The sequence below is a fragment of the Uloborus diversus genome, chromosome 8, assembly GCF_026930045.1.
Source record: "Uloborus diversus isolate 005 chromosome 8, Udiv.v.3.1, whole genome shotgun sequence".
NCBI lineage: Eukaryota > Metazoa > Arthropoda > Arachnida > Araneae > Uloboridae > Uloborus > Uloborus diversus.
In genome coordinates, this window is record NC_072738.1 from 36,818,057 (window position 1) to 36,832,952 (window position 14,896).

General features: G+C 32.5%; 1 protein-coding gene across 4 annotated transcripts in view; it reads right to left on the bottom strand.

Annotated features, from left to right (window-relative positions):
• Nucleotides 1–14,896, bottom strand: part of LOC129227718 (adenylate cyclase type 3-like) — a 327,000-nt gene that overhangs the window by 140,722 nt on the left and 171,382 nt on the right. For all 4 annotated transcript variants that reach the window (XM_054862320.1, XM_054862321.1, XM_054862322.1 and 1 more), the window contains exon 6: nucleotides 5,194–5,312. In XM_054862320.1, coding sequence (XP_054718295.1) covers nucleotides 5,194–5,312 — 119 coding nt within the window. The remainder of the gene's footprint in view (nucleotides 1–5,193; nucleotides 5,313–14,896) is intronic.

Below are 14,896 nucleotides of genomic sequence, written 5' to 3' on the forward strand. Positions count from 1 at the left end.
AAGTAAGTTTACTTTTCTGCGTAGGAGTTTTTATGCAGCGGGGGGAAAAAAAAGTATTTTGATTGCTTTTCTTTGGGGAAAAAAGTGGTATATTTTCGAACGGTTTAGAAGTTTGTGTTTGTAAAGAAATGATATTTTAATTATCTTAATTTATTTAGCGTTTTTGTTTTTTAAGACTTCTTCGAAATTTTATGCTCGTATTTTTTTTAAACTTTTTAATAATTGATAGATTATAACTTTTTTTAAATACACTTTTATACAAGTCCTCTCAATCGGCTTATTAATTCGCAGAATATTTTTTTTGGTAAAAGAATTAGTTTTTTTTTTTTTTTTTTTTTTGTTAATTCAAAAAAAAAAAATAAAAATAAAAAAAAATCAATGTATTGCTGAAAGTACTTAAGACTTACAGTTAGAAAAACACGTATTTTGTTACTTTTATCAAACTTAATAAACTTTCAAATTTCAGCCAAAAAAAAATTTGTGCTCGTAATGAAATTATATTTTAAATATCTTAATTTATTTTAGCGTTTTTGGTTTTTTCACCCGACTGCGCGTGCGCGACGCAAAGGAGGGTAATGTGTTTATAAGTCTATGTATGTATGTCTGTTCCTATGTGTTGTTCTAGGGGTTAAACGCCTTGGTCAATTTTGCTAATTCTTATGTCAATCGATTTGTCTTAACTTTGGGAGTGTCATTAAACACATGAAAGTAATCAAAATCCACCGTATCAGCAACCAGTTGCCATATTTTGTCAGTTCGGGATCGGCGCACGGTGGGTGTTGCACAGTGTGTCGCACGCTACCTGCGTGCGACAAACGCAGGTAGTTTTCGCTGCCTCAATTTTTTTGTTTACTAAGTCTAACTAATTAGGGCCAAGAGGTCTAAGCGATTGCTTCTCCCACTTGAGTCGGTGGGTCAAGACATCCTCGCTCCGGATGTACTTTCCCCTCCTTCTGATGTAAATTCTCTCATGTGTTCTTTATTTGTATTCTGTACTGTAATAAAAAATATATTATGCGTAATGAAGGCAATACACTTAGATTGTAGTCCTCATCAAAATAAACCCGTGCAATAAGCACCAAAAGAAAAAAAGTCTACTAATTCAATGTTCATCTCTAACATTGTTGCATTTGTTTTTTCTTGATTCAAGGGACTGAGTTTCGCGACGTGTACTTTCTTGACAGGCTTTTTTAGTTTTGCGAGAAAGATTTGACTGACGACGTTCCCAATTTCGCGTCATCATGAGTTATACAGGCTGTTTATATAGCTGTGCTGTGGTTGACTTCAGTTTGCGCATTTTTGCCGAAGGTCAAGCACATGTAGCTTGAAGCAGAATTAGGTCCCTAGAGGGACTAATTATCAGTAGTTTAGACCACCGCAAGTTACTTAATAATCCTCAAGATACAAACAAACTCTCTCAATGAAATGACAAGATTGCGAAATGTACCCTCTTACAATCATAATAACTAAATCAATGAAAATTAACTAAAAAGTGTCAAATAAAAAATTATTAAATAAAAACAAACAAAAAAAACAGACTGCGTAAAAACCAAAAAAACTAAAAAGAAAAATGTATAAGCCTAGTAGTTTATAATGTTATTAAGTACTACTGAATAACTACACCGTTGAAATAGCTTTATAACCGTATAAACAGATAAGACAAATCATAAATTCAAAAGCAGAATAGAAGTATCAACAGTCGGGGCTCATTCAAATTTTACGGGAATACCTAGAATCAGAAAGGAAAGGGGCCCTTTCCTTTCCTTAGGGACTGTTGATCCTTCTATTCTGCTTTTGAATTTATGATTTGTCTTATCTGTATACGGTCATAAAACTATTTCAAGGGGTGTAGTTATTCAGTAGTACTTAATAACATTCTAAACTACTGGGCTTATACAGTTTTCTTTCTTTCTTTTTTTTTTTTTTTTTTTGTTTTTACGCAGTCGGGTTTTTTGTTTTTATTTAATAATTTTTTTTAAAAACTTCATAGGTATTTTATTCTCGTTTTTTTTCAACTTTTTAATAATTGATAGATAATTACTTTTTTTTAAATGCACTTTTATGCAAGTCTTTTCAAAAGGCTTATTACTTCGCAGAATATTTTTTGTAGTAAAAGAATTAGTTTTTTTTTTGTAAATTCAAAAAAATCAATGTACTGCTGAAAGTACTTAAGACTTACAATTTGAAAACCACGTATTTTGTTACTTTAATCAAACTTAATAAACTCTCAAATTTCAGTAGAAAAAAATTTGTGTTCGTAAAGAAATTATATTTTAAATATCTTAATTTATTTAGCGTGTTTGTTTTTTAAAACTTCATCAGAATTTTATGCTCGTATTTTTTTTTTCAACTTTAAAATAATTGATGGATTATAAATTTTTTTAAATGCACTTTTATGTAAGTCTTGTCAAGCGACTTATTAATTTGCAGAATATTTTTTGTGGTAAAAGAATTTTTTTTTTTTTGTTAATTAAAAAAAAATCAATATATTGCTGAAAGTACTTAAGACTTACAGTTAGAAACCACTATCTTGTTACTTTAATAAAACTTAATAAACTTTTAAATCTCCGTCGAAAAAATGTTTGAAACTTATAATGACAAGAAAGAGAAAAGAGAAGTTGAAATTTGGTCAACATTGTTAGAAATACAGATTGGAATTTGTTTTTAAAATGCATGCGGGTTTTTTCAAATTACAAGAAAAATATTTCATATAATGCTTAAAACCGCTTTAAGACTTGAGAAATAAAAATCAATTTAACTTTTCTTATTTTTATTCAACACGATCAGCTGTCAAATTCCGCTTGAAAGGGAATAAAATTGAGAGTTAGCGACAAAGAGGGAGTCGCATTACAAAACCTAGGCATGCGATTGTCATTCTTACAAAATATTTCATAAACATTTTATTTTTGCTTCATTATTTTCCCTAAAAAAAGTTTTGAAAAGAAAAAGCTACTAAAAATAACCTTTTAAAACCTAAATTCTTAATGTATATTAACATATAAATCTTTTCGAAGGTATGATTTCGCAAATGTTATTGTATTTAGATAAAAGAGCAAATTTCCGTGAAAAAATTTTTTTTTTATAAGCAACGAAAGTTAAAAAAATCTCGGGTACAAGTGACAAGGGTGGCACTTTCCCGTTATAGGTATGTCATGGCTCTTAATTTAACTTTTCATCAAACTAGTCAAAACAACTAAACGCTTACATTTGCTCGCTATGCGTTACCAAAATCAATATTGTTGAAATTTAAAATTTAATTTTTGTTTCTAAATAAGGCAATCTTCATATATATAATAGCTGATGATCGAGTAACCGCGTAACAATGAAACTCGCGCCACGGCATGAAAATTTGATAATATGTTTTGGTAATGTTCAACATGCAGGGAAATGATTTTTTGCGACAAGGCTGAACTCAATCCGACAACTTAACAGTTTTACTGGTAGTACTGTCATTTTAGGATAATGAAGAAAGGAAAAAATGGTCAACAATGAACGCTACCTACTGCAGTTAAGGGTTAATCAACTGGATGTAGGGTTAAAATGTCAACTATCAAAATATCACTGAATAGGCAATGACTTCGTTTAAACGTAGAAGCAATTTTCACCCGTCATACCCTGACAGGAGAGTTTCTAGTTTATTAAATAAGTCTAATAGCTACATTAAAAGAAAAACAATCCAAACAAATTAATTAAGCCGATAAATATTATAATTTTCCGATGTGTCAGAATGTCTATGAAACTAAGAGAGTAAATACCTTTGCGCTGAGAAGTAATAGAAAATAACCAATGTTTTGTAGTACAAATATACACATAAATTTTTGCTACAAAATGTCGGTTATTTCCTGTTATGTCGACGCAACTGTTGGATATGTTTTAGCCTTGATGTACTTTTGCGTCTTTCTCTCTGTTGTATTTTGATTTAAAATCCTTTCCAAAGACTACTTTTGAATAGCTGTTAGATCTCGTTTAGCCTTGAAATGTCAGCAATACATTCACAAACCCATGAGCTAAAGCAAGGCTTCACTCGATAAGACGCGTATCAAGTGAAACCTTGGCTGAAGTAAGTACTCAAGAATTTTGGAGAAAAAAACTCTCCACTCATGGGTCGCTGTTACACTGCAAGGACATGTTTAGCATACAGGACACATTTTTAACGTTACTTGAACATCTTTTCACGGTTAATTAGACACATTTTTATGGCTACTTGAACACCTTTCTACAGTTGATAAGACATATTTTTCAAGGTTACTTGAACACCTTTTTAATGTTAATAAGACACATTTTAAAGGTTACTTGAACTCCTTTTTAGGGTTAGTAAGACATTTTTTAAGTTACTTGAACACCTTTTTAGGGTTGATACGACACATTTGAAGGTTACTTGAACACCTTTTAAAGGGTAAATAAGACAAGTTTTAAGAGTTACTTGACCACCTTTTTAGGGTTGATGAGACACATTTTTAAGGTTACTTGAACATCTTTTAAAGGGTTAATAAGACACATTTTAAGGGTTACTTGAACACCTTTTTAAGGTTGATAAGACATTTTTAAGGTTACTTGAACACCTTTTAAAAACTGTTAATAAGACATGTTTTAAGAGTTACTTGAACAGTTTTTAGCATCCTTCGGACTTCTGATTGATAAAACTTTGGGTTACAATTACGCTCTTAGAACTACTTGATACATTGTTGCATTACATGGACTCTTCATTACATAATGAGGGCATACTACTTACTCTACTTAGGCACCTTAACGAGTTATTTAAACAGATATTAAGTTATGTGGACGCGCGTTGTTGAGCTTCTTTGACGCATTCTTTGACTACTTTGAAAACAGTCGAGATATTTCAACACATATTTGGCTTACCTGTATAAGTTCCTGAGTTACAAAACTAAAAATTAAGGGCAAATTATTTCAAAAATCTACGAAAACATTCACTTTAACAGCGCTGTTATGTGTTACCTATGAGTTAATATCTTACTAGTTATTTTCAAAAACTAGAAGACATTGACTACAACATCGTTGTTATGCGAGTCTTAAGTTGAATTCTACTGACGTGAGATTAAATCATATTCAACAGTCAAACCCAAGTTGTGGTTTAAAGCCCTTTCTAGATTGTGGCTTTAAAAAAATATTTTAGAAATAGTAATACAGAGTGGTTATAGTAAAATTATGTATAGTAAAAATAAAACTTACCTAACATTTTCATGCCTGCTCATATAGATTTTCTTGAACTGTCCTGTAACTACAGCTCCCAAGTCTTCTCGAATCTCAGCAGCTACATGCTGTGGTAAAACGGACAACAGCAGTCTTTCCTAAAATGAAAGAAATAGAAACTGAAATCATGTAGCTGCACGTAGTTACAACTTTATATATATATATATATATATATATATATATAGTCGGAATCGGAACGTCCCCACCCATACCTGCAAGGCAAAAGGAGGGTAACATTACTTCATATAAAAAGACTTAAAAAAGGCTTAAAAAACTCACTGCCCCCACGAAAAATCATGCTTCAAATTCACCCAATGAAACTTATTCGGATAAACTCAAGTCATTCCGTAATCCAAAATCAGACGTTCCGATTCAGCAAGTTACCTTTAAACATTGATGCCATATTTACGTTAATTCCATTTTGTCCTTTTTATAAATTGTGGTTTTAAGAAAAATATATCTGGCTGTTCTTTAGTACATTTATTAGCTGCAATTTGCAATATACGCTAATGAATTAATGAAATTTTGTATTTTTTGCAAACGTTGTTTGATTATGTATATTATATGGTTTACTTGCTGACTCGCGACGCGTTCTGAAACCTGTGAGACTCTGTTAGGGTATGCTGCTCCCACCCACTGACGAAGAAGCAGATCAATTGCTTATATTGTTGTTCTTGTTTTTGTTCATTTTTAATAATGTTGTTCATTTGTCGTTTGCATACCTACATGTTATCACAATTTTTAAATCCTATATATATATATATATATATATATATATATATATATATATATATATATATATATATATATATATATATATAATGACAACTAGCTTTTAACGTCTATAAATTATGGTCAGTTCAATTTCCAGTAATTTGTTACGATAAAGCATTTGTTTGAACCTATTATACTATTTTAACGCAAAGCAATTTAGCCTTTTGCTTTTTGAACAACGATATTGGTAATTGATCTCATTTTCAAGACTGCAATTCAAAAACATCAATATTATTTCTCAAAGTTTTTTTTTTTTTTTGTGGGAACGCCATAACTCCACATTAGTTCATCAAGCTTCATATGTAAGGCATCATTTTAACATTTTTTTCATCGCTTTCGGCGAAATATAGACGGACAACTGCACGACGACACACAATGGCGTGATTTTTTGAAAAAAAAAAAAAAAAAAGGTTTGTTCTCTGGGGAAAAATATGTTTTAAGAAAAGTACATTGCAACAGCTTTGACGTTTATTTGTAATATTAAATTTTTTATAATACAACTAGAAAATCGCCCGTCAAAGTATGAGGGGTGAAAATTGCTTCTACGTTTGAACGAAGCAATGACCCTTTTCGTGATATTTTGATAGTTGAAGTTTTAACCCAAACTCGAGTGGATTAACTCTAAACCATCAGATAGCGTTCATTGTTGAACATTTTTTCGTTTTTCCGATCTCCTAAAATTGCAGTCTTACCAGTAAAACAATAAAGTTATCGGATCGAGTTCAGCCTTGTCAAAATAAAGCATTTCCCGGCATTTCAATTATTACCAAAAAATATTGTCAAATTATCATGCTGTGGAGCGAGTTTCATTGTTGGTGACGTCAGGAGCGTTACTCGATCAATGAATTCGCTATTATATATATGAGGATATTATATTTTTTTTATATTCCAACTATATTTTATTAGTTGGAGAGTGATTTAAATATCAGGTAATAATTGCTGAAACAGTTGATAAATCAAAATTATTTACAATTCATATGCTCAGTTAAATTTCCAATTTTACTAGAAGTAATAACCATGGAATTTTCAAGATTTAATTTGAGAAATCTTCTTTCACAATTCAAAAAATAAGAATCATTAAATAAAAGTGCGGAATTATTTAAAAGGGTAACGGCATGCCATGATTCTCTAACAACTCCATTATACTGCAATGAATGGCGGAAATTCTTTTCATAAAACACATCAATGGCTTCAAAAAACCTCTTCTCTCACAGATTGAATTTCGGCGCAATTGCCGGAGTGAATGCGCAATAAATTATTCATAGTTACTATCGCCTGCTCCTAGAATTCAAAATTCATCTCCTTTTATTTAATTTCTGAGAGATAAAATTGATTTACTGGTGATATCCCGCGTCTTTTGGTGATACACGTGACGTGTTTAAATTTTCTTTATCGCCATAAAAATGCTTTTATTTTAGGGGCGGCTTTGATGAAATTTGTTCTATTACTTGCAAAATAGCCTAATTTTTAATGATTAGCCGGAGAATGGTTGATAAAATGTTGAAAAAACAAACAGAAAAAGTTGATACTTTCTTCAGGTCTCTATATACCGTTTTGAGGAGAATCCCACACCTTTTAATTAGTTGTTTTCTTTTTATAATATACAGATGTGTTGTAACCGTTTTCGCATGGTTTGAATAGGGTTGCCTATCTTTTTAGCCCCCGACACACAAAGGAAGGGGGTTATAAGTTTGACGTGGATGTGTGTGTGTGTGTGTGTATCTGTCTGTGGCACTCTAGCGCCTAAACGGAGGGACCAATTTTGGAAAAAAAAATTTTGTTCGAAAGAGGAGTTGATCGAGAGTGTTCTTAGCTAGGTTGCGTCTTTGGATGATCCTAGTTAACGAATATATTAATTAAAAACCTCTTAAGAGCCGTGGTAGCCCTATCGGTAGAGTGTCGGATTCGGGGCCGGAGGGTCCTGAGTTCGAACCTCGATGGGCGAAGATCCACCGTCGTCATTAAAGGGGACTGGGCACGTTAAATATGCTCGTGCTCGTGGTCTCAATATCCTCCAAGTGAAACGATACCTCTGGGGGTGCTAGCACCAGGTAGCTATTAGCTCCTGGTCTAGTTCTAAATTCTCATTAACTGTTCGACCCGGTGATGGTGCTGCCATCTATCGGTATAAAAAAATAATGGAGGCAAGGCACTTAGTATGCAGTCCTCGACATAAATACAACTCTAGTCAGTTGTGACTCGGAATCGAAAAACCTCTTAAAGGTTTTTCGCAATTTTTGCAGTGAAAATATATTTAAATATTTAAAAATTTTGTACCATAACAAAGAGTATTTTTTTCCGCGTCTGACAGAATGTGTTTGGAACTTCCATGTTACATAGGATTCGAATTAAAACGCTTTTTAAAGCAGATTTTAAATACGGCTAAGCCTTTTTTCAGTGATTTGTAACCGAATTCATTGTTGACCATAGAGTAAAGAAAATATATTTCTTTACTCTATGTCGTTGGCCGACAAGAAAATTAAAAGCAATGACTGAAGATTTTTATCTGCTGACAGTTTCTATTTGTTAACAGATAAAATACTTGTAATTGATATTAACAGTATAAGGCTTTTAAACCGATTTTCAATTTTTCCTCTCGATTCTACATTTTCGACTCTGTCGGGTTTTTTTTTTTTAATTTTTAATTTTGGTTGCTTGTAACACGAATGTCTTCGTTTTCTTTTTGTATTACGCATGTTTTGTAATCGGTTACATTTAGTTTGGAGGAAATTTGACACCAATTAAACCCTTTTTTCTTCAATTTATTTTTGCAATAGAAATATGTTTTATAATTACCCTTGGATCTTTCAGTTATATATACCTTCATTTTTCTTTGCTAATGCACGCATGTCTAGTAACCATTTTCCTTTAGTTTGAGGAGGGCGGAAAGGGGCAGCTGCCCCATCTATATGAGGAAATAAAATGTGATTTTTTTTTCTACCTTGTGCAGCAGATGTAGCAGCTTTAGACTCTTACTGGACAAGCTAGAAATAATTTTTCGTACTTTATTTTGGCATATAAATGCAGATGTTTAACTCCTTCCGTTACTTAAACAAAAATAGATTTAAAATTTGAGTTTAGGCACAGTCACTTTTAATGCCAGCTTTTTAGATACAAGTTACTGATGTCCAATTTTTAGAGCAAGTAGGTTATCGTACGTTCAACTTAAAGTAGTTAATGTGTTCTAATATATAGTTAAAAAAAATTCTGAAACGTTCCTGGAAAATAATAGGCGTCTAGTTCGCCTATTTTTAGCTAGCAGCATATTTGGCAAAAACAAGACATTTTCCCCCTAAAAGTAGCTGGAATCCTTCTGAATAATTCAGAAACATTTCCAATAAAAGCCAGTCATGCTGCTGGAAGAAATCAGGAACTTTCAGAGAAAGCTTAGATATATTTATAGTAATAACATGGCACTTTCCGGAGTTACCAGGAACGCTCCTAAAGTAAAATAGGCCAGAGCAAAGTCTGAATTTTACACAATCACCGAACAGCTTATGTACCTAAAACTCTTGCAAAGCAACAGTGTTCAGAAACTACACTTAGCTCTTTTTTGTGGCTCAGTCAATCTGGTAGAGCCGTAACTGCGCTGAAGGCAAAACACTTAATAAAGAAACTGAATATATTTTCACAATGGTAGTTCAAGATGCTTTTTACAAGAGTTAGAAGTCTGCCAGTAGCGTACCTAGGGGGTCTGGAACCCCTGGCGAACTTAAGAAATTGCACTCCCCCCCCCTACTTCCCAGCGTCGTCTCGATGGGAAGTCCCCGGAGGTCGGTGTGACCTCCCAAATTTTTTTTGGGGGAAACATTTGACTACTTGATTCAATAAATTAGGAGACAGTATTGCAACTTTAATATTCTTATTTTCTATTTTTAAATTGCTTTCACTGATACCCAATTTTTCTTCGCAGTAGATGTTATGTATGTAACATATGTGTGCATGCTCGAATTTTATCATTCGGCATATATTCAGAATTTTATTCTTCCCAAAAATTTTAGTTCTCCCTCCATCATTTCACATAAATTCAATAAAACCAATAATGTTTGCAATTCGTTAATAAATATAAATAATGCACGTTCTTGAACCAAATAAAAGTAAACATTTCTCAGTTCCGTTTATAACAATGTATTTATAATTTTTTTTAAAAACAGCTTCAACAATTAATAGAATTTGTTTCAAACCACTAGAAGAATGTACGATAAACGTAATTTACACATTTACTAAAACAAAGATAGAAACCGTAATTTTTTTAAATAAAAATCAAAGCATTTTAAAAAATCTATTATAATTAGGAAAGCAAAGCAAACACAAAAAACATTGCTAATCTGAAATTGACAAAAAAAAAAAAAAAAAAAAAAAAAAAAAAAAAAACACGACCGTTTACATACAGACAAAAAAAAAGTACTATAAAATAAGGCTTTTTATGCTTAAATTATTTATTGCAATTAGAATAAATATTTCGCCGAAGAAACACTTCAAAGTGTACACGACAAAATGTCGCCCCCTCCCCGAAAAAAAAATGGAATTTTCCGGCACATAGCACCGTCCACCACCGCTCCATGGTATGCAAATTGTATGCATAAGTCTCTAGCTAACTCAATCTATCGGAACAGAATTTCACGCCACGGGTAAAATCCCCCCCCCTTTTTTGGAGGACTGAGGATTGCTTTATTCCCCCCCCTACCTCTTTTTCTTGCGAGACTTTTTTTAATTTTTATTAATTTTTTTTTTACAAAAACATTTTTCTACTAATATAATCAATTTTTCAAAAAAATTTTCAAAAAAAAAAGTTTTTTTTTTTTTTAATTAGTCGAAATGCCGCCCTCCTAGCTGTTGCGCCCCTGGCGAGAGCCACTCCTGCCAACCCCTTGTTACGCTACAGAAGTCTGCATTCATAAAGTTTGTAGCGATTCAGGAAACTTTTTCGCAAGTATACTTGTTTTTCGTAGGAAATTGGTGGAAACCAGTAAATTCCCGTGACGTTGCTTGGGAAGTATTTGTTACGTTTCGGAATTTCACTACATGGTATTAAAAACGCATACTGATTGCATATTAAATCATTCTGTGATTAACAGTTATGCTTAACATTATTCATTGATTACAATATTGAACGCACTATTCCTTAATGCTAACTAAAACTAAGCACGTAATTTTTTTAAAACACTTTAAAATGTGTTCTTTGGCTTTCAACTTCTGTTAAAATAACGAGAAAAATACTTTTAAAAATCATACTTAAAATTATTCATAGTATTTAGGCATGGTTTATGGTTAAAAAACCGCTTGTCAATATTGGGCTTTAACTAAAAACTAAAAAATAATTTACCATTAACTGCCTCGAAACATGGATAAAAAATATAAAAAGGCTGTGCCTTTCAAGCAGTAGTAAAACTTGATTCGTCATAGAATTAAAAGTAGATACAGTCAATTCGCGATATCTCGAATAATACTTTAACTCGAAGTTTTTATTGAGTTCTGCCCATTGTCTTTAAGTCCATGCTAATTATTCTCAATGTCTCAAAGTTATCTTCCTTTAACCCGAAGTTTTTTTAAAGATGACTCGAAATTTATTTCGGAAGAACGGAGAGAAAAAAAAAAAAAAAAGAAACAAGTGACTATGAGAGAAAAATTAATTCACCGTCACTTGCAATTCTTGCACAATAGACCTCTATAACAAGAAGAGCACCTGTTGAGCCAATGTGCCAAACAAGAGTTACACGTGCGGAAATGAATTAACTTGTTAACTTTTATTGTACTGTAATGTTTACACTTAGACATGTTGCTGGACTACGAATTAGCTGTCAAGTTGTCAAGTCAACTGATTGTGTACCTTTATTCAAAGACTGACCTAAGTTAAGATGCGTTCCCCTATCCTCTTCATTCTTTAGTTCGATCATTTTCCAGCAGTATCGTATTCAAAACCATGCTTTCGATTTTTTTTTTCTCTCAATATTTTTGATTAAACTGTGCATATTGTGCTTAAAAACGCTTTGTTCCGTAATTTTGTCTGTTATATGTGCATATTAGTTGAAATATTCGATGATTTTTAACATTAAAATGTTGAAAACCAAAACCAGCAGAAAGTCGAACTTCTGATAAGTCGAAGTTTTTCGTCGGTCCCTTGATATTTGAGTTATTGCGAATTGACTGTATTTTTGATCGCACTGAACTAACACAAAAAAGTACTACATTTAGTAATGCCGAAAAAATAAATATATTTTTTTGTTGCTTATCTGACTGGTGCATTAACAAGTTTAAATTTGATTTAATATCATCGTCAGTGAGTATTTTCTTGGTTTTTGACAACTGCAGAGTTTCAATTTGTTCTTATAAGTATTTTTAAAAAACTAAATTGGATATGTTGCCAAATATCAACACGATGCTTTCTTGTCAATTTTCTTTGCCCCACATATACTGGGCGTTCCGTTTTAACCTGCAAGACCTTTATTTTCGCAACCGTTAGTCCTAGATGTATACTTGCAATTGCAAAAATGTTCAAAATCAGATGCAGAGTTGAGATATTGAAAGTTTGAAGCAAAAATAAAAATGAGTCAAAAAGTACGAAAAATAACTTTTTATAAGGTCCCTAGGTCCCCTAGTTAATATTTATAGAAAAATAATCTGCTTTAAAAACTATTACTAACACAAGAAACTTAACGGTTGTCCGATCAAAACTGAAGGAGATATTCCAGTTTAAAGTTTTAAGGGACCATACGGAAGATGAGATTGGTACTTATCGCTCTTTCAGAAGAATGACAGGTCGTGAAAGTAAGAAAAACAAGTTATTTATATTTTTCATTGCTATTCAAAAATAAATACAAATGTTATGCCGTTATACGCAAAAGCACACAACTCTCGAATAATTTGAAAAATCACACTCTATGCGGAGATGTAATTTAAACACTTTTTAACCACTATATTTCCCCCCAAAAGGTACTATTGACGGCGAGTGAAAAGTGGCGTAAGTCACAAAACGCTGCGTTTCATATCTCGGTGAATATGAATCATACTAATTTCAAACTTTTTGTGTTGGGATTATTTTTCAATGGAGATTATTTCCCTAAACATAAGTTAGGGTACCTGGGGCCCGGATAAAACGTTACATTTTGTATTTTTTGACTCATTTTTATTTTCACTTCAAACTTTCAATATCCTAACCCTGCATCTGCTTTTGAACATTTTTGCAATTGGAAGTATACATCTATGACTAACGATTGCGAAAATAAAGGTCTTGCAGGTTAAAACGGAATATTCTGTATGTATTGTTTGTTACTCCCCCCCCCCCTCACTAGGAAACTATAAAACAAGCAAGAATCGTAGAGCTATTTCCCCCCCTCGTTCCATCAGGTCATGTTATATCCTAGACTACTATGCGCTCTAGGGCTATGAAAACAACTGAAGGTAAAAATATTCTTATTACATAAATATTTAGCTTGAATAAGGACATCACGATGTTGTAAGAAACTAGAAACTTCTGCTCCTTTCATAAAATTTCGCAAAGTCAATTTTTTTCTCCAACAGATATGCAACTCAAGAATGCAGATGGAAAGAGACTACGTTATGAATTATTCATATGAACGAACACTTGTTTACAGAATAAATTTCACCAACTCACTGAGAGAGGATTTGGGAGAAGATTCTTCTGAAATTATGAAATGTAAAGAATAGAGCGCTTAGAACCTTTTCATATTCTGATATTTTTTATTTGGTGTTGTTGCGAAATGTCTAAAGAAATTAGATGACTGATTTTATGAAAGTTTTTTTTATCTTTTTTTCTCTTTGTTTTAATAATAAAACAAAATGCATAAAAATTTTTTGAGCAGTCACGAATTGTTTATTATCTTCACTTGACCAAAATTGATGTTGCTCAGATTTTTCAGGTTACTACGGCAGCGATTGCTTTTTATATTTATTAAGAGAGCGAAACTCTTGTCGTCATAGTTAGAAATCATCTGCTGTTTGATTATATTCAAATTTTCTTTAGGGCTTAATTCGAGCAGACTTTACATTAAAAAAGGATTTTTTTCCCATAAAATTACGTTTTTTCAAGAAAAGGCACCTATATAGATGAACTTAGAAAGGAAAAATTCTTTTACATAAAAATCTTTCAAGATAGCTAATTCCCATCATTTAAATAATAAGACATTAAAAAAAACGTTATACGTTGTAAATAATCTTTACGATAAGTGTGTTGGTGGATATCGGCCATGAAATCATTATCTTTATTGCCGCATACTAATTGTCATTTCTTTTTTGATGGATATGTTTCGAATTATCTATTGTAGAAAATCACCAGGCATAATACGATGGGTGCAAACGTCTCGGCCATTTCCGCTCCATTTCATTTGTAGAAACGAGGAACCCAACAAGTACTGCTCTACCACTGTTCATTATTGCGAAAAACATAATTTGAATTCAAGGCGTCAAAATTCAGGCGAATGTTGTTGTTTTTTCTTGTTTTTTTTTAACAAAATGCATAGAATTAGTTTTCGTTGCTCAATTGATTGCAATTTCCTTAATGTACGACTAGTGTTTCACCCCTGATAAGATAGAAAGGCAGACATTCCGTTTTCCGGTAGAAACGAACGCATAGGGGAAACGCGGGTAAAGTGGATACTCCGGGCAAAGCGGATATTATCTATAACTCCTAAATTCTTCTTTGGCCGGCAGCCGTGTTGTCCTAGCAAAGGTCGTCTGTTGGTCCTCCGTGCGCGGCAAACACGTCGGGACGATTTCGCGTCGCGCGGTGCCAGCAGTGTAAAATAATTTCGAAACGTTACAGAGTATTTCCATATTACATTTCGGGATTTCAATAGTTTTTATCCACTTCCTGGAAGTATCAAGTATCATTGTCAGAAAGTTTCCTGCATTGCTACAAGTTGCACGAATGCAGACTTTTCACTCTTGT